General features: G+C 39.8%; 4 protein-coding genes across 5 annotated transcripts; 2 read left to right on the top strand and 2 right to left on the bottom strand.

The window, feature by feature from the left end:
* Positions 1 to 1,002: 1,002 nt before the first annotated feature.
* On the bottom strand, positions 1,003 to 1,631 carry LOC120009568 (chaperone protein dnaJ 11, chloroplastic-like). The gene has a single exon (XM_038860208.1). It carries the CDS (start codon positions 1,604 to 1,606, stop codon positions 1,130 to 1,132), a length of 477 nt encoding a protein of 158 aa, XP_038716136.1. The 5' UTR covers positions 1,607 to 1,631; the 3' UTR covers positions 1,003 to 1,129.
* A 2,278-nt stretch (positions 1,632 to 3,909) lies between these two features.
* LOC120009552 (endoplasmin homolog) lies at positions 3,910 to 9,873 on the bottom strand. The gene is made up of 15 exons (XM_038860183.1): positions 9,718 to 9,873; positions 9,490 to 9,610; positions 9,236 to 9,389; positions 9,046 to 9,126; positions 8,753 to 8,864; positions 8,526 to 8,652; positions 8,282 to 8,420; positions 7,341 to 7,455; positions 6,990 to 7,192; positions 6,696 to 6,911; positions 6,425 to 6,590; positions 6,185 to 6,323; positions 5,930 to 6,080; positions 5,376 to 5,780; positions 3,910 to 4,823 (listed from the first exon to the last, which is right to left on the bottom strand). Exons 1-15 carry the CDS (start codon positions 9,782 to 9,784, stop codon positions 4,539 to 4,541), a joined length of 2,481 nt encoding a protein of 826 aa, XP_038716111.1. The 5' UTR covers positions 9,785 to 9,873; the 3' UTR covers positions 3,910 to 4,538.
* A 2,464-nt stretch (positions 9,874 to 12,337) lies between these two features.
* LOC120009609 lies at positions 12,338 to 13,021 on the top strand. The gene has a single exon (XM_038860260.1). The coding sequence runs from the start codon at positions 12,530 to 12,532 to the stop codon at positions 12,848 to 12,850; it is 321 nt and encodes a 106-aa protein (XP_038716188.1). The 5' UTR covers positions 12,338 to 12,529; the 3' UTR covers positions 12,851 to 13,021.
* A 1,532-nt stretch (positions 13,022 to 14,553) lies between these two features.
* On the top strand, positions 14,554 to 18,977 carry LOC120009534 (E3 ubiquitin-protein ligase CIP8-like). Of its 2 annotated transcripts, none has more exons than XM_038860158.1 (2): positions 14,554 to 15,717; positions 18,780 to 18,977. In XM_038860158.1, exon 1 carries the CDS (start codon positions 14,629 to 14,631, stop codon positions 15,706 to 15,708), a length of 1,080 nt encoding a protein of 359 aa, XP_038716086.1. In that variant the 5' UTR covers positions 14,554 to 14,628; the 3' UTR covers positions 15,709 to 15,717; positions 18,780 to 18,977. The 2 variants fall into 2 exon arrangements, with proteins under 2 accessions (XP_038716086.1, XP_038716085.1); XM_038860157.1 differs by lacking the exon at positions 18,780 to 18,977 and adding an exon at positions 18,338 to 18,732 and having other exon boundaries at positions 14,561 to 15,717.
* The last annotated feature ends 1,014 nt before the right edge of the window (positions 18,978 to 19,991 follow it).

A 19,991-nucleotide genomic window follows, 5' to 3' on the forward strand; every position in this document is an offset into this window, starting at 1 on the left:
GGGGTAAGTACACACACACTTTGGTGTCGGTCAAGTTTTTGGCGCCGTTGCCGGGGAAGCGAGTGTCAAAGACGGAGCTGGGTGGCTTGTAGATGCTAGCTTTATGCTATTAAACGCCATCAAATAAGGAAGGAGCACGGTCACGCTTCAAGGGTAACTTCGTTCCTCCCTTTTACTTGCTTTCTAGTGTAGTGGATTTAGTGTAGTTGCTGCAAAGAGAAAAAAAAAAAATTGTGAGGAGAACTTGGCGGATGGGGCTAACTTAGATTCCTGTGGGCGATGGATGCCACCTTGTTTGCTACTTGGTAGTGATACGTTGTTTGAGAGAGCTTTGCGCATTTTTCTTTCTATCACTACTTGCTACATCTTGGTGTGTAATTGTTCCTGAGGTTGATTGTCATTCTATTCCTATCTTTGCTCCTGTTCTTGCTTGACATTGTTCTTGGTTGTTTGTTGATTGAAAAATCTGGTGTTACTTGACTTGGTTGGTTGCCATCTTTCGTGTTATTTGATAGTTTTGTTTGCCATCATGTCTCATCTTAGAGATAGTGTTAGTGGGCATGGGTCTAATAGAGATGGGAGAGGTGGTGACATAAATGCGAGTGATGCGGGGAGTGTACGTGGGGGTGATATCAATCTTGACGCATTACGTCGTCTTTTACAACGTGTGAACATTGATGAATTGATGAATCCGGCGCAAGGGCAAGATGCCCAAAATGTGCCAAATGCCCAAAATTTACCAAATGTTCAAGTTGAGCATGCTTTGCAAAATGCACCTCAACCACTTCAACAAGACAATGCGGCGCAATTTGCCCCACAAAATGTCTACCAACCTCCCAATATGCCTCTCGTATATCATATACCTCCCCCATACAATTATGTGCATCCCATGTATTACCCAATGCCACAAGTGCCACAATATGCTCCTTTTGGGCAAAATTTACATGCACCTCCTCCTGTGGAGTACATTCATGCCCAAGAGCATCGCACTTTGAGGGAGCTTATGCGCTAGTTTGTGAGCTATTATGTGATGCAAATTATTTACACACGTCAGTAGGTATTCCCAGTAAAATACAATTGGGAGCAATTACATTTACATCATACATACTATTCAACAAATTCTAAGAAGCTACCAACACTGATCAGTTTCCCATGTCCGCCCTGTATACCCAGAAAATCTGGAACCTGTTGAACTCACTGTAACATCAGATGCTGAAATGGAAAATGAAGAACTAATCAACGGCCATCGGCTGCCGTAAAGCATGCGATCATAGTCTGCGCGTTTCACCGGATCAGAAAGAGTCGAATACGCTTCATGGATCTTCATGAACTCCGACCCTCTGTTCTGGTTCTCACTGTTAATTGCTACATCCGGATGTACAACCCTCGCTAGTTTCCGATAAGCAGCCTTGATTTCCTTACACGTGGCGCCCATCGGAATCCCAAGAACTTCGTATAGTGATGCCACGCCGGGCCTTGCCCTCTCGGCCGTCGATGTGCAAACGGCGGAGACACGAAGCGGACGAAATCCGACCCGATTTGCCTTCAAAGGAAGACCATTGGTTCCGCAAGATGCCATAGATAGAAAAGAAGACGTGGATGCCATGACCTGTCGACTATGCCGCTGGACCGCGGATGAGTTTGGTATTTATAGTGCAGCGGAGTCGTATCAGGATGAGAAACTGTTAACTTTAACCTAACCAGAGTTGGGTTAACAAATGCGGGCTTATCCACTGGAAGATGGCAGGATGAGAATATGTACAACGCTGAGTCAGCGAATCGTCGGCGTCCACTGAATATTTAATTTCGCCGTAACTGTATTATTTATGGGGTCCAGGTGGACATGAACGCGCAAAGATTTATTAAACATAGATCCCATCGGTTAAAGGAATAAATCCAGATATAATCATGTTGTCTTATTAGGCAATTAAACTAATTTTAAATAATCATATAATAATTCATATATCTCATATTTAATGAAGATCCGCAATCAATATTTGTCGAGCTAGAATTTCGACAACTCTGTTAAGATAACATTGAAAGTAGACCATGAAGTTTGACACTGGTGTGATGTTGGCCGGGGAAATTCTACAATCAAGTTAATTGACGATGAGAGAATTTGTAGTGAGAGAAGTGAAATGTTTTTAGGGAGAGTCAGATACCTCCAAGTAATTAATTGAGATCTCCTAAAGAGGCAAGGGTCTCTTGTATTTTTAGGAGTCTGGGTCACGTGTCGTCTGAGCTGACAAGCCTTGGGCCTTTGAGTGAGCTTCCTAACAGTGTGGGTTTTAATCCCTTATAGAGTAGACAGTCCAACCGTGGGTCTATTGGCCTCTACCATGGCTCTAGTGGGCCTATGGACTTGGCTCGAGACTCTCATGAGTCTTGTTGAACTTGACTAAGACTCTTGTGAGTCTAGTGGTCAATAGAATTTGGGTCATAAGCCTGTTGACTAAGACTCTCTTGAGTTTAGTTGTTAATAAAGTTTAGGCCATGGGCCTGTTGGGCTCGACTAAGATTCTCATGAGTTTAGTCGCCGAGGCTTGATGTGAAAGACGATTTTTGATTATCAACATGTATGAGAATAAAGGCCAAATTGTGTGTTTGAAGTCTTCTGCAAATAGATATATATATATATCTAGGGGGTATAGGATACATGGATATGGATAAGGTGAAAGTGATGGAGCACTGCATGGTTCCTCTTAATTAACCTTATCTCAGTTGTTTTGAAAAGTGGGTTCCATGTATAAGAGGTACTCGGCTGAGTTGTTGTAATATACCAATATGGGCTATTCACCGACATGCTCAACCTATTCATGTGTCATTGCATGTTCTTAATGACTAATCAACATTTGATATCAATATTTGTGTTAGATATATCCCACATAGGTTGGTTATGTGAAACATATGTTGAATATAAGGGCAAACCTGCTCTCATTTCAACAAGGCCTTTCGGGGAGAGTTGGGTAATGACCCAACTTTATAGGAATTTGGTTTTTTTTTTTTTTTCAAACTTTCTTTTTTCCCCATTTCAAGTTTTTTTTGGTGATTTTCTGTATTTTGCGTTTTACAACCCAACACGATTTTGAGGATATTTTTGCTTTTGAAAAAATAAAATAAAAAATGCGTGTAAAACAAACATATCAAACCCATATTTCATTCGTTATTTGTTTAAGATCTCAGTATAAACTGCAAATGAGTCGTTGATTGAATGACAAGAACTTTAGGGATGTGGTTCGAATCATGTCCCTCTCCGTTTCTTGTATAAAAAAAAAAGGGGATCTCAGTATGAAACAGGATGTCTGGATCTGAACGTTGGAGCCGCGTAAAATACAAAAGGGAGGGCAGGACGGTTGTTTCACCTGGCTGGACACGTGTTCGGGTGTTATGGATTGGACTGTGAACCACCACCGACTTGCTTTAACGAATTACGGCACAAATGATCAAGTAGGAGAGAAAACACAACTGCAAGTCAAGTAGTCGGAGAGGAATTCATGAAAAGGACACAATGGGCAGGCAAGCAATGGCATGTTCATTTAGTGGTCAAGCTAACATGTGACCGACATCCAGTTGAACGTTTCCGTTTCATTTTTATCTTTTTTCTAGTTTATTGATGCATACTCATTTCTTATAGATCAGATACATTAATTTATAATTGGGTTTTGGTTATTATTTTCTGAAATAACTTTAACACAGAACGATCGGTAATAGTTGATCGTCAATTGGTGCATAGCAAAGATATAATGAGGGTGGTCAATGATTTTTGAAATTGTACTAATATAAACAGCGACTACCATAATAAGGACTAAAACACTAGCAGAACGCAGAGTCTTTTCCGAGCTAATAATCACGGAATTGAACTAGGAAAGTCGAGCTATATTCTATCCAAAGTCTATCCAGAGCAAGATAAGGCCGACAAACATGCTAATGGCCCATACCGAAACTTTCCTATCAAAGACTGTCCGCTGAGACGTCACACCCACAGCATCTATCTACTGATACCACAACCCATCCATGGTTTTTTTGTAAAGCTCGTTTTGCAAGAAGTAAATGAACAAAATGACTTCTACAGAAACATTCATTTTCCCCGAACCATAATACACCCCTCAAGCAAGATAAAGCAACGATATGCAGGAAACCATTGCCACTAAATTCGAGGTTAATGAAAATATAGGGGAGACTCCAACCTCTCACCTAAAGCAAGACAGCTTGCAAAAACCATTCCCAAACTACATGGTCGCTGGAGGAAAAGGCTAATAAAATGGCAACTTGCTATGAAAAACGCTTAAACGCATGACCACAGACTCATTCATTAATTAGACAGTAAAGACAAAAATCCTGGGGATATGGTTACATTAGCTCTACGACGATCTAAACCCTTTTTTCCTCAAAAGTTCACAATGAAAATGCATGATGCAGTACCTGGCTGCCCCAAGGCCCATCGTCGGGCGAAAGGCAGGGGAACTGAAGAAAAATCCATCAAACAGGACCAACGTGTCAATTAAGAGAAATAAGCGTCAGCCCATGTATCCAGCAATCTACAACTCATCCTTGACATCTGAAGGCTCTGTATCCACATCATCTTTAGTTGCTTCAGCTTCTTCATCCTTGGTAGTTGTCTCCGCGTCTTTTGTTTCACTTTCAGCCTCAGCTTCTTCTACATCGACTTCCTCCTCAACAGCAGCATCTGGACTGATGTCTAGGCTAGACTTCACTGAGCTGTAGATACGGGAAGCAAAATCCTTGGGGTCTGATAGAACAAATCCACTTTCCATGAGTGCTGTTTGGTATACAAGCTGCCCTGTTTGCTTTAGGCCCTCATCCTGAAAAGCAGAGCCAATGTTCATTGTTAAAAATGAAGTAGAGGTACTTCATGAAGTTCACTGACTAATTACAAAATCTGCCAATTAAGTATCAACAGTATCTGGCTGCTTCAGGTACACAGAATCCTAAACCTAAATGAAACATTTGACATTTGTTCAGATAGCCTGACAACACATTAAAAAACATGGAGGAGATGACATTGACCTAACAGCGATCACTATCTTGCATATTCTTCCTTTTTGCCAAAACAAAATCATCATAATCAACTCTTGCTATGCCTAATCGTTTTAGGTCCATACCCCCACCATCCAGTAGGTCATCCTTCATGCCATGTTCAGGAATTAGAGACCATAACATCTAGTTACACAACCACTCTCCCCAATCTCTCTCATATTTCAAATAAAGAAAGATAGTTTGAATAGAATAAACTAATATCTTGCATGCAAGTATATGAGCACATAAAATGAATAGTGAATAGATGGTATATTTCTCAAGTCATATTCCCTGCACACATTTTGTGAACATGTAAACTTCTCATCAGCAATATGTACCTCAGGGTCCTTTGCTACTCTCTCCTGGAGCTCCTTGATGATTGGATGCCTTGGGTTGATTTCAAGCACCCTCTTGCCACGCATGTAGGCCTGTTTGTTCGCATCTGTTAGCGTCTGAGACTGCATGATCCTCTCCATATTTGCACTCCATCCATACTTGGATGTCACAACCACACAAGGAGTATTGTCCAAACGGTTGCTTATCTTCACGTCATCCACATTATCGCTCGCAAGAATCCCCTTCCACCATTTTGTGAGCTCCTTGAAAGACTCCTTGAGTTCCTTAACTTTTGAATCTTTCCCAAGTTTCAGGCCTTCCTTGGACACATTCTGGAACTTCTTGTCTTCATAGTCCATCAAATATTGCATTAGATATTCATCAACTGGATCTGTAAAGAAAATGACCTGGCAACAGTACAAACCAAAAAAGCAATATGAGTACATAAAAGGGCAGCCATTTCCAGATTCCAGGTAAGGAAAAGAGCTAAGTAGAAGACTATGAGACAATTGCCTTATAATTCTACAACAGGAATCATTCCACATGAAAAGCATACCTCAAAATTTTTCTTCTTAAGCCTCTCAAGGAATGGAGATTTTTCCAATTGTTCCTTGCTGGTTCCTGTTATGTAAAAGATGTCTTTCTGCCCTGATTTCATTCTCGAGATGTACTGATCAAGTGAGGTCAATTTGCCATCTGACTTTGTGCTGAAAGAGAATCAAATACCATAAGCTATATCCACGGAAACAGCATACTAAAAATGTAGAAAGCTTAAAAAATAAGTGCACATTGTAACTAATAAGTCTGTTACCTCTCGAATCTCAGAAGTTTTGCTAAGCGGTTTCTGTTAGTCGCATCCTCAATGATACCAAGCTTGATGGATTTGCCAAATTCATTCCAGAACTTTGTATATTGACCTCTCTTCTCATCATCACTAGAATTTTCAACATCTGCATCAATTGAGATTCAACACCCACAGTCAGCAATAGTTCCATAAACATTCTCAAAACTATCAAGACTCAAGACTAAAAAACATGATTGTATAACAGACCTTTTTTATCTTTATCATTAGACTCATCAGGATCCTCATCAGCAATTTTGCGGATCATATCAAGGGCCTTTCGGATGAGTTTCTTTTTGATTGTTTTCAAACTGCTGTGTTGTTGAAGCATTTCTCGAGAAACATTGAGTGGTAATGTGTCGGAATCGACAAGACCCTGCAGAAAACGTCACAGTCAACAATCAATCTTGAAAACAAATCCATCTGCTAATTTGATCAAGTAAATCCAGTTAAAATAACAGTTTAGCATGTTTGCAAGTACCTTCAAAAAGTTTAGATATTTCGGTAAAAGTTCATCAAATTCATCCGAGATGAAAACTCTTCTAACATACAACTTCAAGTTGGATTTATTAGAATTATAATAGCTTTCATATAGATCATGAGGAGCCTTTGGTGGCACAAACAGAACAGCCTTGAACTCAACATCCCCTTCAGCAGTAAAGTGACTCCATGATAATGGTTTCTCATCGCCAAAGTCCTGTTGAGAAAAAATAGTACAACTTAACGGCTACTATACTTCAAAAAGGTTAATAATTTCTTCAAAAAGGTTTCTTACCTTAGCAAGAGACTTATAAAATTTTGTATACTCTTCCTCTGTCACCTCCTTTGGATTCCGCAACCATATGGCCTTAACATCATTCAAAAGTTCCCACTCATAAGTAGTTTCTTTCACCTTCTTTGTCTTTGGTTTCTTCTCGGCTTCTTCATCCTCATCTTTCTCAGTATCTTCATCTTCTTTTTCTTCCTCAGAGCTTTCAGCTGTCAATTATAAAGCAAAGAGAAAAAAAAAAGAAAAAGGAATCAGCACATACTAGGAGAAGATAAGCAATGTTAAAACATATGTATCGCAGAACTATGGCAAAAATAAATCAAACTATTAGCAGTCCACTATTAAAAGAAAACATACTTGTTTCATCATCAGTTGACTCGTCTTCATCGGCAGGAACCTCTACATCAACCTCTTTGCTAGCCCAGATATTGATGGGGAAGTTTATGAATTCAGAATATTTCTTCACCAGCTCCTGCGGGAAATGAAAATCATGATATAAGATGATAGTCTCAAACAGGCACGTAAAGTGACACCTAAGAACGACAACAGCGTTCCTGAAATAAAAGGGCTCACCAGGGCCATTCTTAGAGTGAAATTAAGTAATTATTCTACAAATTACTATCTTAGGACACAACAACAACGACAACCTCCACCAATAACAGCATGTTCTCTGAATTTAGTGATAATAAAGAGGAAGAGATCTTAAGGTACTGGACTGCATTAGATGTCGCGAAACAAGTATGCTGAGGGCAATATCTTCAGAAGCAATCGTTATCCCTTATCAACAAATGTACCCCCCCCCCCCATAGGCCATAATTAATCAGAAAGTAATCATTCTAGTGGAGAAGAGAAATAAATGAAAAAAATGATCCATTACTTCTGAGAGCTGCAGAGGATATCAGAGAAGTAGAAGCATAGCATAAGCTAGCTTGTCCAGACAAAGTCAAAAAACCACACAGAAATGGAGTGACCCTACCCTAAAATTGAGTAGAGGACAAAAATCGTGGTTAAAGGAGAATGATGTTTCACAATGTAGAATCAGTCCTTACGTTTACTGGGAAAAAGAAGCAGCAATAAGGTGTTTGAATTGCCAAACAAAAATAGACTATGAAAGTAAGTGGTAATACATGAGGAGAACTCAATTCCCCGCAACCAACATACAAGAATCGCTTTGCATTGGAGCTTTTATAATGTACAATTACAAAGAGAAACGTCGGGGTTCATTATGGATGCAATTACATCAACAAACAAGGTGTACAGAGTAAAAGCAACCTTGAGCAGGTAAAAGATATACTCACCTTCAATTTGTACTCCTCTAAGTACTCTCCAGCCTCATCTCGAAGATGGAGTCTAATTTCAGTTCCACGACCCAATGGCTCGTTCCATGTATCCTCAGAAATTGCAAATGCTCCATCAGCCTTTGATTCCCACACATACCTGACATCAAGAGCATTTTAATGGTGTTATTGTATCCACAAATATACCATAACCAGGTTTGAAGAACAAATTCAACAAAAGGACAGATCAATTTGAAGAGCTTACTGTTTGTCATCGTTATGCTTGCTAATCACTTCAACATAGTCAGCAACAAGGTAAACTGAGTAGAACCCAACACCAAACTGCCCAATGAGATTAAGGTCTCCACTTGTTTGCATTTTCTCCACAAATGCTGCATGGCAAAAAAATAATCAGCTGCTTTAGAATATTTCCCTTAAAGAAAAACAAAAGAATAAGAAAAGTCTCTGTTCGCCCATACATAACACAGATACCTGAAGTTCCAGACTTGGCAATAGTTCCCAAGTTCTTTATCAAATCCTCTTTGGTCATCCCAATACCTCTGTCACGGATGGAAAGGATTTTCTTTTCCTTATCCAATTTAATCTGCATTAGCCCCATCACAAGGTTAAGATGCAGATAAATAAACGCTAATCATCACATGATATTACTGCTATTGTACTAAAGCTATTTAAAAAAACCCTATTTGTACATGTTAAATAAATCATTTCAAGCTCTAGTTTTAGCATTTAAGTATCAACAGCAGCGAAGTTCTATTTTCACTAACCTGGATCTCGAGTTTCGCAGTATCGCCTTCACCCAAAACCTCTTTGTCTGTGAGTGCAAGGAATCTGATTTTGTCCAACGCCTGAAATTCGAAAAAATTTACACTAACTTTCCCGCATAAAAACAATCGGAAGTTCGGAACTAACACTGAATAAGTTAATCAACAATGACAAACTGCGGCATATGCTTACATCAGAAGCATTTGAGATCAATTCCCTGAGGAAGATGTCTTTGTTGCTATAAAGAGAGTTGATGATGATATCCATAAGCCGAGAAACCTCAGCCTGGAACTCAAACTTCTCCGCATTATTACGAAGCGACCTCTTCGAGATCGACTCCGCTTCCCTGAACCAAATTTAACACATACACCTCCAAAATCACTATAGCATCAAAACAGATATAAAAGACTGGAGAAAATGATTATATAAGCTGAAGACATGCGAACCTCTTCGCGACGTCAGAATCAGTAGATAAACCATGTGGAACGGCACCGATCTTATCCTCTACCTTCGGAGGATCCACAAGCTCCTCCGAATCAACCTCGGCATTCGCGTGTAGTTTGCGACCTAAATTACAGTAAATTCAATGATCCGTACGTCAGAGCCTACTGAGCCGGAGCGAGATTCAAATCTTAAACGAAATGCACCAATGGAGGAAAAACCCTATGCCTTACCTTGATCTGGTAGCAGAAACAGAAGACACAAGAGAAGCAGAGCGGAAGGGATCGTCCATTTCCTCATTTTGATTTCTAGTAGCTTCGGTCAGTGAAGTGGCCTCTAATTCACAGATTTGGCTACTTCAGCTCGCCTATATAACGATGCTGCTAAGGGCTTGAGTTGCATAAGATCCGACGGAGCTAAAGCGTTTTCATTGGCTGGTTTATCCTCCCTGGATGATCGAACGGTGAAAGATCCAATCTTGCAACGTGGCCGATTTTGATTCGTAATGGTATGTTTGTTTGACGTGGAAAAACGAAGTGATCCGGCAGGTCCTATAAGCTAAATTGGGATTGACCTATTAATTTGACCAAATCGCCAGTTAATGATCAAACGGCGCGTGTAGGTTTTCATACGTGGCATGATGTCATTGGGTTTTGTTCTCACCTTGACGTGGAGAGACAAAAAAGTTCTAGCTTCCTCGCAACTTTTCGTTTTCATGGCTATCCATGGTCCCCAATATGGGCCAAAGCTCTCATGGGTCAAGATTCACTTCAAAGCCCAACCACTTGAATCTTGGGCTCTCCTTCACTTCTTTGAGCAAATCATGGTTGGGCCAAAATTAATAAGCTGAACATGTAAACTGACACTCTTCGTGTGGGCTTACGCCATACGAAATAAGGAATACAAATTTAGAAGTGGCAAAACTCAATCCGACTTGGATGATCGAATTTATCCAATTCAGATTAAATCAAATTTAGACATAAATTATATATCCAAAATATGAGTCAAAACATGGGTTCGGGTCTAAACACATACCTAACCCGAATTATGTTATTACCTGATTTAAATCAATAAGAGTTTGGTCCATCCGAAATCCAATTTGATTAGGATTTGGACATGTAAATATTTCGTAAACACATGTCATTGTCGGACTCATAACCGATTTTTTTTACCACCCCTCACATATATATAGAGCACAGAAGAAATATACCCACCGATTCGTGCTTGACCCTTTATTCTTCTTCTTCTTTAATGTGAGCGTGCATGACCCTTTTAATTTTCAAAAAGTATGATCTTGGTCAACTCTGTTGACGGAGTAAGTTTTAGTGCAAATACAACCTTAGCACGGCCACTCGACCCCGTTGCAAGTTCCCAGTTCCCGGCACTTCCATTCACTTTGCCCAAAATTTGTACTTTCAACACAAATTGTTTAATAACTTGATTGAAAAATTCTCCTCAGTAAATTCAAAGCTTCCGATCGAGGAGTTATACTAAATGACGTTTCCATTCATTGATTTCGATACTCAATTCATTATCGAATTTGAAAAATGTCTCATGCACCTGATTTGGCCATCTGCGCTTTACAAGTTCATGATTACATTCACGCACCACCTACCTTGAAAAAAGAGAGCATAGCACCATTGGAAATCCCAATTTTGATCTCAAATCTTGATTGCTATTATCAATGTCAATCAAATACGGAGTAGTATGTCATCGTATCCGTAAAGACCTTTGATCATCGTACCATATCCCATGCATGAAAATGATAAAAGTTCAATAGTCGATAATACAGTTATCATAATAGTTAAGTTGGATGTACATGGTTAATGTGAATTCTACACATGTTACATAAAATCATGTGCGTACAATTGAAAAATTGAGATAACTGAAAGACCGTATGCTGCTAGAAATCTGTATCATTACTAATCCATATAAATATCTCATTCTTTGAGGGCAAACAACACCTACTGAACGGACTATGAATATAAATACCACGAAATAATAATGATGTTGCCTGGTTTATCAACAACATTAGTGGCGCATTATTGTCCCTTATCATTATCGCTAATCAACTTCATGATTTTCTATATGTAAACATCATGACCAAGCGTTAAGCAACGGTAAAGTAAGCTTTAAATTTTGTGATATCTAATCACACCGCTTGCTGATTCACACGTGGCACACATCTGATAGGCCCACTGAAAGTATAGGACCATCAAAATATAAATAAAATTAATGCAGCTGACTATGATCTATTGATCTCGGAATATGACTTATGTCCATAATTTTGGTATCCATAATTAAGAGTGTGATAATATTATATTTAGGGACTTAGGGTCTAAGTGTTAACAATATCAAATTAATATATGTTTAGACAGATAAATATTTTTTCTATATTATGTTAGTTATATATATATATATTAACATCTATAACGAGACGAGGGATCGGGACTGGGCGGGTTTGGAGGCATATCCATCCCCCAGTGGGTTGAGATTTTTTACCCCGTCCCTGTCCCGCACAAGCCTCGGGTAGGAGAAAATCTATGCGGGGCGGGGTGGATCGGGGTGGGTTGGGGATAAATTGTCATCCCTAATGGGGGAGAGACGAAGAGAGAGAAATGATTTTTAAAATTTTTATTTTGCTTTTATTCTACTTTTTCTTTTGTAGGTAAACTATTCAAAAAACGACGTCGTACCTGTCTAATGTTTAAAAGAATGTAAACAGAGCAATTAAGTACTGCCACGTACGCAGTTTAGCAAACGGCGAAGAGAAAGTGAACGCGTGGCAAGATATTATGATGGGAAAAAATCGGCTGACAGACGACAAAATATAAGATACCTTCTACTTTCCCTTCCAAGAAACATACAATACTGAAGATAAGCTCAATAATACATGGCAGAAGATCAGATGAGGACTGTTTTCCTAATTTCACTCTAGGTTTTAATCTCCAAATATTCTCCTCCACTGACCGTATTAAATCCGCTGCCATAAGTCCTTTCAGATTCGCTGTTACTGGTTCTCTCCAAGTAATTAGAGCTGCTGACATGGCGATATCTGATGCAATTATCGGCAATCTAACGACGATCTACGTGGTAGTGATAGCGGGGATCAAGGCGTACGGGTTAGTGTGTGGACGGAGCTTCAACGGTGGATTTGTGCTGATCGTGTCGACCACGGTTGTTGCTGCCGTCTTGATTGCGACGCTGACGTGGGACGTGTCACGGAAGGCCGTGTATGCCGTGTCGCGGGACCATGTGCAGGAGATGTGCAAGGGCGGTATTTGTTGGCACGGCGTGGCGGTCCGGTCTTCGGTTTCTCAGGTCCGGTTCAAGCTTCCGCAACAATTAGCCTATGGTCATTTGTGAATACAAGAAGAGTCGAGAGAATGTAAGATATAGGGTCTTTTTCTTGGTTGTTGACGGTGTTTGTTACTGGTTTTTCGGCTTCTTTTGCTTGCTTTACCTAACAGAGCGCACCAGATGTGTAAAAAAAAAAATGTGTGAATTAAATAAATGTATGGGTGTTTTTTGCTTTAACCGTCGAAGCTTTTTTAGCTATTTTTTTGCTTTGTCTGCGATCGCTCTTGCCGATGAATTGTTCTCTAGCGTAACTATGCATCATAGGACAACCGACTTCTTCTGCCTGTTATTTTGTCTGCCACGGGCGGCCGGAAATTCCAATCCAGCCCGCTAAGAAATGTTAGGGCGGGCCTCTTATGTTCCGGGCCAACGGCCCGAATTACACCTCTACAAAGAATCACCATAGATGGCCTGCATTGCAAATGGTAGGTTTTGTAAAATACTTTTGGTTTGCTGGTTGCCAGCCGTGTTTGAAGGTTTTTTTTTTCCCTCATTTTTATGGTGTTCTTTCATGAGCTTTCTTCCTCATTATTTCTTTACGGGCTTCTCTCTTTGGTATAATGTGGGTTCATAAACTCCGTGTTGGCCCATTGGGTTTTCAGTGAAAGGTTGTATTTGGACTATATTGGGCGAGCCAACTAATGAGAGCAGTTATAGGCTTATAGCAATCCCGCCATTCACACACGAGATCGACCGAGTAAAACGTTCCTGTTAATTTTGCAGAGTTAAATCAACAGGTAGTTAAAAGGAGATCACGGATCCCATAAATCATGAAGATGACCGGAAATCAAGGAGGATACACTATATATGTGGAGAGGTAGCAGAAGGTAAAATGGTGAATCTTCAATTGCGAAAATACTCACCACTTGAGATTAGAGATTGACTTGAGCGTTGGATCGTCCACGATCATCCACGATGGCCGTTGGATCTGCTGACTTGTTTTTATTTCAAGTGATCTATTTTTGGTTTTGAGAGGAAGCACACAATCTCATATTGAATATGGGCCAATGAAGGTAAAATCTTCACTCCACAGTCCACACGACGCCTTATATGGGTTCCTTGGTTTGCCTTCTTATCAGATGGGCACCCCGACTTTATCTTGGTTGGTAACCGACGTGGATCCTCGATTGATGTTCTCCTTGACACTTTGTATCACACGTCATCATTTTAGTGGATGGTGATTTTAGTATTTTCTAATGGTGTTGATAGAACTCAATCCGTAGTCCGTTGACCAACATATTAGGATAATTGAGGAATTAATCCCATGACCATTCTTTAAATTTTTGTTTCAGGTTTGTAAAAAAGACAAAATCAGTTAAATAAATTCCAAGTTATTTCAGAACATGAGAATATTTCTGTAGGTGACAATCTCCGTTAGGGTTACCATATTATTCTGCATTGGATTAACTTATTGTAAAACGCTGACCCGATCATTGAAATAAATTAAATAATTCACAAAATATAAATTATTATTACCAAGTAATTGGAGATTAGCATTTTTTAATTAAATAACGCGTAGTAGCCGAAGATATTGTTCTGATGGACCGTCTTAAATATCAGCCATTCGATCATCCATCAATCAAACTAATCTAATTCATCCACGGCTTTCCATCCGAGTCAAACATGCACCTTAACGTACCTTACAAAAAACTGAAGCTTGAACAAAACTGACGTATACATGGGCCCCACACGGGCATACATTTCAACTGCCTGCTTCGGCCCTCTCATCCCGTTTTCTAGTTTCTCTCTCGTATTTGGCATTATCGACACTGAACCTAGAGACCATGGCCGATTCCCCGTCGCAGACGCCGGCCTCCGCCGAATCCGAAGAAGGGGTGGACAGGTCGGAGTACTGGTGCTATAACTGTAACAAGCGCGTGGCTGTCGAAACCCTAGCCAATCTGCCAGACGTTATCTGCCACGAGTGCAAGAATGGTTTCGTCGAGTCAATCCCAGCCACCTCACCTCCTCCGTCGGCTCCGCCTTCTATAACATCCGATCAGGCGGACGATCCTTCATTTGGTTCGCAGTTCCTTCAGGTGCTCCGGTTAATTGCGCAGGCGGCGCAGGATGAGGATGCACCGCCACCACCGCCTCAGGATCATAATCCTGGAGACGATTTTCTCAGAATTGAGCTTGATGGATGGGACAATGACGAGGATGAAGACTATTTCGATGGCGATGATGCGAACGAGAACGAGAACCAAGAAAACAGAGGCGAAGGGGAAGACAACAGAGGAAGAGAAATGAATGAGGTATCTGATGAAGAAAATGAAGAGAACAGAGACGAAGATGAGGAAGATCCGAGGCGTAGGCGTCAAGATGTCCTCCGTCTCCGACTCCGTGATTTAGCGACCCGTCCAAGGACCGGGCGCAACCGGATCCTTGATTGGGCCGAGATCCTGATGGGACTGGAGGATAATTCAATCGAGTTTCGATTTGAAGTTCCAGAATCAGACCGCTATGTCGGAAATCCGGAGGACTACGTGGATGCAGCTGGATATGAGGCCTTGCTGCAGAACCTGGCGGAGAGCGATGGAGGGAGGAGAGGGGCTCCACCGGCCTCCAAATCTGCTATCTCAGGGCTGCCAAAGGTGAAGATCCTATTGGAGGAGGAGGTTATGCTCTGTGCTATATGTAAGGATATGGTTAATGTTGGTGACACGGCGACGAAGTTGCCGTGTGGACATGGGTATCATGCTGATTGCATTGTGCCGTGGCTGGGTTCCAGGAATTCTTGCCCCGTCTGTAGGTTTGAGCTGCCAACCGATGATGCTGAGTACGAGGAAGAGAGGAAGAAGAAGTTTACCCCCAGGGTTGGCGGAGCTTCAGGTTCAGGTGGAGATAGTTCTGGTTCCAGTTAATTCCTCATGGTATGCTTGCTAATTTGATAATGCACTTCTTTTTCGTTTACCCCCCTCTATGTACTTTTAGTTGTTTATTTGCGTATGGATTAAATGAAGTGAAGTTCATTTGCTTCTGAATGTGTGAATTTTTTTGTTCATTACTTTTTTTTGCAATAATCTTTAGTTTCGTATACCTATAGAAATATGAATAATCGAAGTGCTGTATTCTTGCATTTATAGAGAACTATGAAAATAAGGGCTAACCCATCCTGGAGATTTAAGAATATTCTTTGTAGTTGTTACACTCGCTGATGTGTTAGTAAATCTGGTTCTCATATAGTCCATTTTTATGGTCGGAAGTTTTGTTTCTTCCGTACAAGTTTCCTTAACCTGCATTTACGTTCATAATTTCATAAGTTCAAACTTCGTTATAGTGTACTTAAGGTAACTTTTGGCTCTATGGCATATGCATGGCATCGGTACAAAGCAGACCCTTTTTCCCCCTGTTGTTCACTTCAGTTTACACATAGTTCAATTTATATTCATGAAGGGTGAGGAAAGGGGAAAGAGTGCAATAGATAAGGAGGATACATAAATTTGATATTGGTGCGGCGGTGATGAGGAACGAGAGAATTTGTATAGGAGGGAGTAGGAGGCGATGAAGAAGACCTAAAAAGATATGGCTTGAAGTAATAGGAAATGATATGAAGTTAATAGGAGTGGATAATTCAATTGTATGATCCATGATAGAAATTAATGGAGGAAACAAATACACGTAGTGGATTCCCATTGATGTTCTCATAAACTCATGTAACTGACCCTAAACTTTTGGGATAAAGGCTTTGATGATGACGACGATGACATAAATTCGATGCATATGTTGCCTTGGAAATTGCCCTTTATAGCTTCTGGGTCTAATCTAGGCCTGTGAGTCTGTGACATATACTTGGTATTAGAGCGATTGTAGTTTTCTCCTATTGGGGGTACTCTTAAACTATCTCCGAGTTCATTACTTTACAAACAAAATAATTGGAGACTTGTGGTGTTTTAGCTCGTTGCTTCTGTATGTTAGTAGAACATACCAATAATTCTTCAAGCTGTTTTTAGTCCCTTTTTGTCTACTTTGTTATTTTTATAATTTACGAAATTCCTGTCTTTTGCATGTCTCCTTGAAGAGTGGAAAGACTGTTTCTGCATTTGGGAGAATCCTCGTTTCTTCTAGGAAATTACTACTTTCGTAATTTTACTGGTTTGCACTTTGCAATCAGTCATAGTGGTTCTTCCATTCTTTGTCTTTTTGGCTGTTTCCCAAGCTTATTAGTTTTCGTTGGGAATTTGGTTTGCTTTTCCAAGTTATTTATATATTAGTACTAATTGAATTCCGTGTACTGCTAGTAAGTCACAGCAGTACATCTAACTGTGGCCTTTTGCCTTTTTCTCAAGCTAAATTAATTCTACTTGGCAATGGCTGGTGGTTCTCTGTTTGTGAGTTTTTATATAATTTGCTGATTTGCACCATTATGAAACCCTGTAACTTTGGAGGGCTGGGTCATTTAGGGTGCTGATATACTCTCAATATCTGGCTTGCCATTGTTCATTAATATCTTCGAATATAGCAAGATGATATACAATATGATTCTAGGTTTTTGATATTGCAAAAAGAGAGAGCATCTCAGGGTTTAGATTGATGTTACTCAGTTGGAAAGTTTCTAACTTCTAAAATGAGTAGATGTTAAAAACTTAAAATCCGAATTGTGTAAAGACTAAATTGAAAATTAAGGGAAACTTTTTGCATCATAGAAAGCAATATGTAGCAAGGTTTTGAATTATCATTATGTTGATAAAAAGTACACAATAATTCCTTGATTACAGTTATAAGTGGACCTTACTTGTAAAGCTGACATCATTTTTTTTGAATGGTGAAAATTGACATCATTTTTAACACAATAGTCTAAAATGTGGTTGGTTAATCCCATACTAAGCGGTACCTGTACCAATGACCTTCTATCCAAAAAGGCTTCTCCTTATCTCCATAAGGTGGAGTGGAGGTGGAAATTTTGGGTTCTATTTTATTTATATTAATGGGTAAACTGAATACAAAACAAAATGTGTTTGGATGAACCTTGTTAATGGTCTTGTAGTTTGCTGTATCAATAACCTCACAATCACATTGTTGAGCAGACTGGCTTAAAATAAATTGTTAGCAAATAAACTCTGATAATTGAAGGCAATGTCAACATACGATGCGGGTGAGACCTTTAATGCTATATAGGAATTTACACGTGGGATGATTTTGTTTGGTTTTGAGAAGTATTCCGAAAGTCGAATCAAATGAAACTAGCAGTTACGAGCAATAGGAACCAAAACAATCTGGATGGTGTTTAGTTGACAGGTTTCTAAAACTTTTTGAACGTCTAATTTTTTAGAGGTGGTGAATGAAATTCTGGTGGCGGAACAACATGATATTTTTCTGTTAATTTGAGGCGCTAATCTTAAGTTTAAGCCTAGCAAGTTATGTGTTTTGCAGTATGATTTGAGTTATCTTGCATTAATCTTTTTGCCATGAGTGATGACTAGTAGTATTGTTAGTTTGAGGTTACACTGCCATGAGAGTGAGTAACTTGAATCATTTCTTATTTTTCTTTAGGGCTCAACACCAATGAATTGCACATTCAGACGTGCAAAGAAGTCAAGTTACAGGATGTCTGGCGCTTGTTGTTGTAATGCTAATTCGACATGGAATAATGTTTGTATATAACCTAAGAATCTTTTTTTCTTTTTTCTTTTTTTTTTCTACTTCACACCCCTCCTCTTTTCTTCTCTCCCCCCTCATCTTCAAAACCCCAACTTTTTTGCTGTTTAACTTGAAGTATGGCATGGAAAGCAACCAGGGGCAAGCATAGCCTTTGTTGGTGTGGATAATCAAAATTGTCCCGAATTGCTTATTGAAATTGTACCTGGATGAGTTACTTTGCATGCAGATTGTGACACCACACCGCTTAAATTGAGTAGTAGCAGACTTGGCTGTTGAGCATTTCTGAATGAAATGTTTTGCTTGATTGTAAGAACCCTACTTGATCAATTTTCAGGTGTACTTGGGTTAATTGTGCTGAGACTACTCATCGCACCAGTTACAGCTTCCAGGTTGAGTCACTGAATCAGAGGCTTTATCAAGTAATGATCTGGGCTCGGCTTATCAAGGGAAGGCATGAAGCGTTCATGTCTCTCCCCGCATATTTCTATCAACGTTTAGATTTACTAAAACTTGTGTATATCTCGTTTTGTTATGCTTATCCTGATTGTTTCCATGTGGATTTGACCTGAGCACTTGTACCAGCTCCAAAGGCCCAGCCTGGTGGTCGTTGTGGATAATTTATCTGCAGCTCGTAGGATCGTTGCAAATAATGGCAACTGGTTGTGCTGAGCTGATAGTATTATTATTCTCTATTTCAGCGACCATTTTTTAACTTTCTTGAGCCATAAATCCCACTTTTGCTCCGTTTGGTGCAGCTATTGCTCTATGCATGACACAAATTAGCTTAATTATTTTAGACAAATGTTTTTCTTAAATACCGCTGAGATGGAGCCACCTCAGTGAATTAAAAAAAAAAAAGATGAGGATTAATTGCACCTCAAAGTTTGTTAAGGACACCTCAAAAATTCAAAAAAATCTCAATCTAATTAAACCCCATCTGACCCTATCACATCTCATTTCTCTCGTTCCTTTATTTCTCCTTCTTCCCTTTACTCTTTATCTTCCCTTACAAAGTCAGACACATCACTCCCCAAGATGACAAAGTGTTCGACGGAACCTTCACTGGAGTAATACGGACGTCGGACGGAGACGATTGGTAGGCAAGCTAAGGCCAGAGATTCAATGCGCGAGGATCTGAGAGCTTGGTTAGCAAGTTTTTGGACATTGAATGCACACTAAGGAAGATTGAACAGATGTATAGGATCCTCACAAAGTTGGGGAAAGCACACCTTGAAGAGTTGACATCATCTTCAATCTCAGAGATGTCCAACAACTTCTCAACTTCAAAGCAACCGTCCCTGACAAAATTTGAGTTGATATATGGGTTCATGATTGTGTACAAAATCTGAGTTGTTGGGTTCTTGGCGCAATTCTTTATTGCTGGGTTCATGATTGTGTGGCTAAAGCATTAGAGGATTTGGGACAATTTAGTACAAATCTGAGTTGCATGCAAAGTGTTTGCAAAGTGTTTGATGAAATGCTTGAGAGACTTATGTATTGAGGTGTAGAGTGTGATTTTTCAGAAAACATAAAAAAGGGGTATACT

This window comes from Tripterygium wilfordii, chromosome 11, assembly GCF_013401445.1.
Source record: "Tripterygium wilfordii isolate XIE 37 chromosome 11, ASM1340144v1, whole genome shotgun sequence".
Classification (NCBI taxonomy): domain Eukaryota; kingdom Viridiplantae; phylum Streptophyta; class Magnoliopsida; order Celastrales; family Celastraceae; genus Tripterygium; species Tripterygium wilfordii.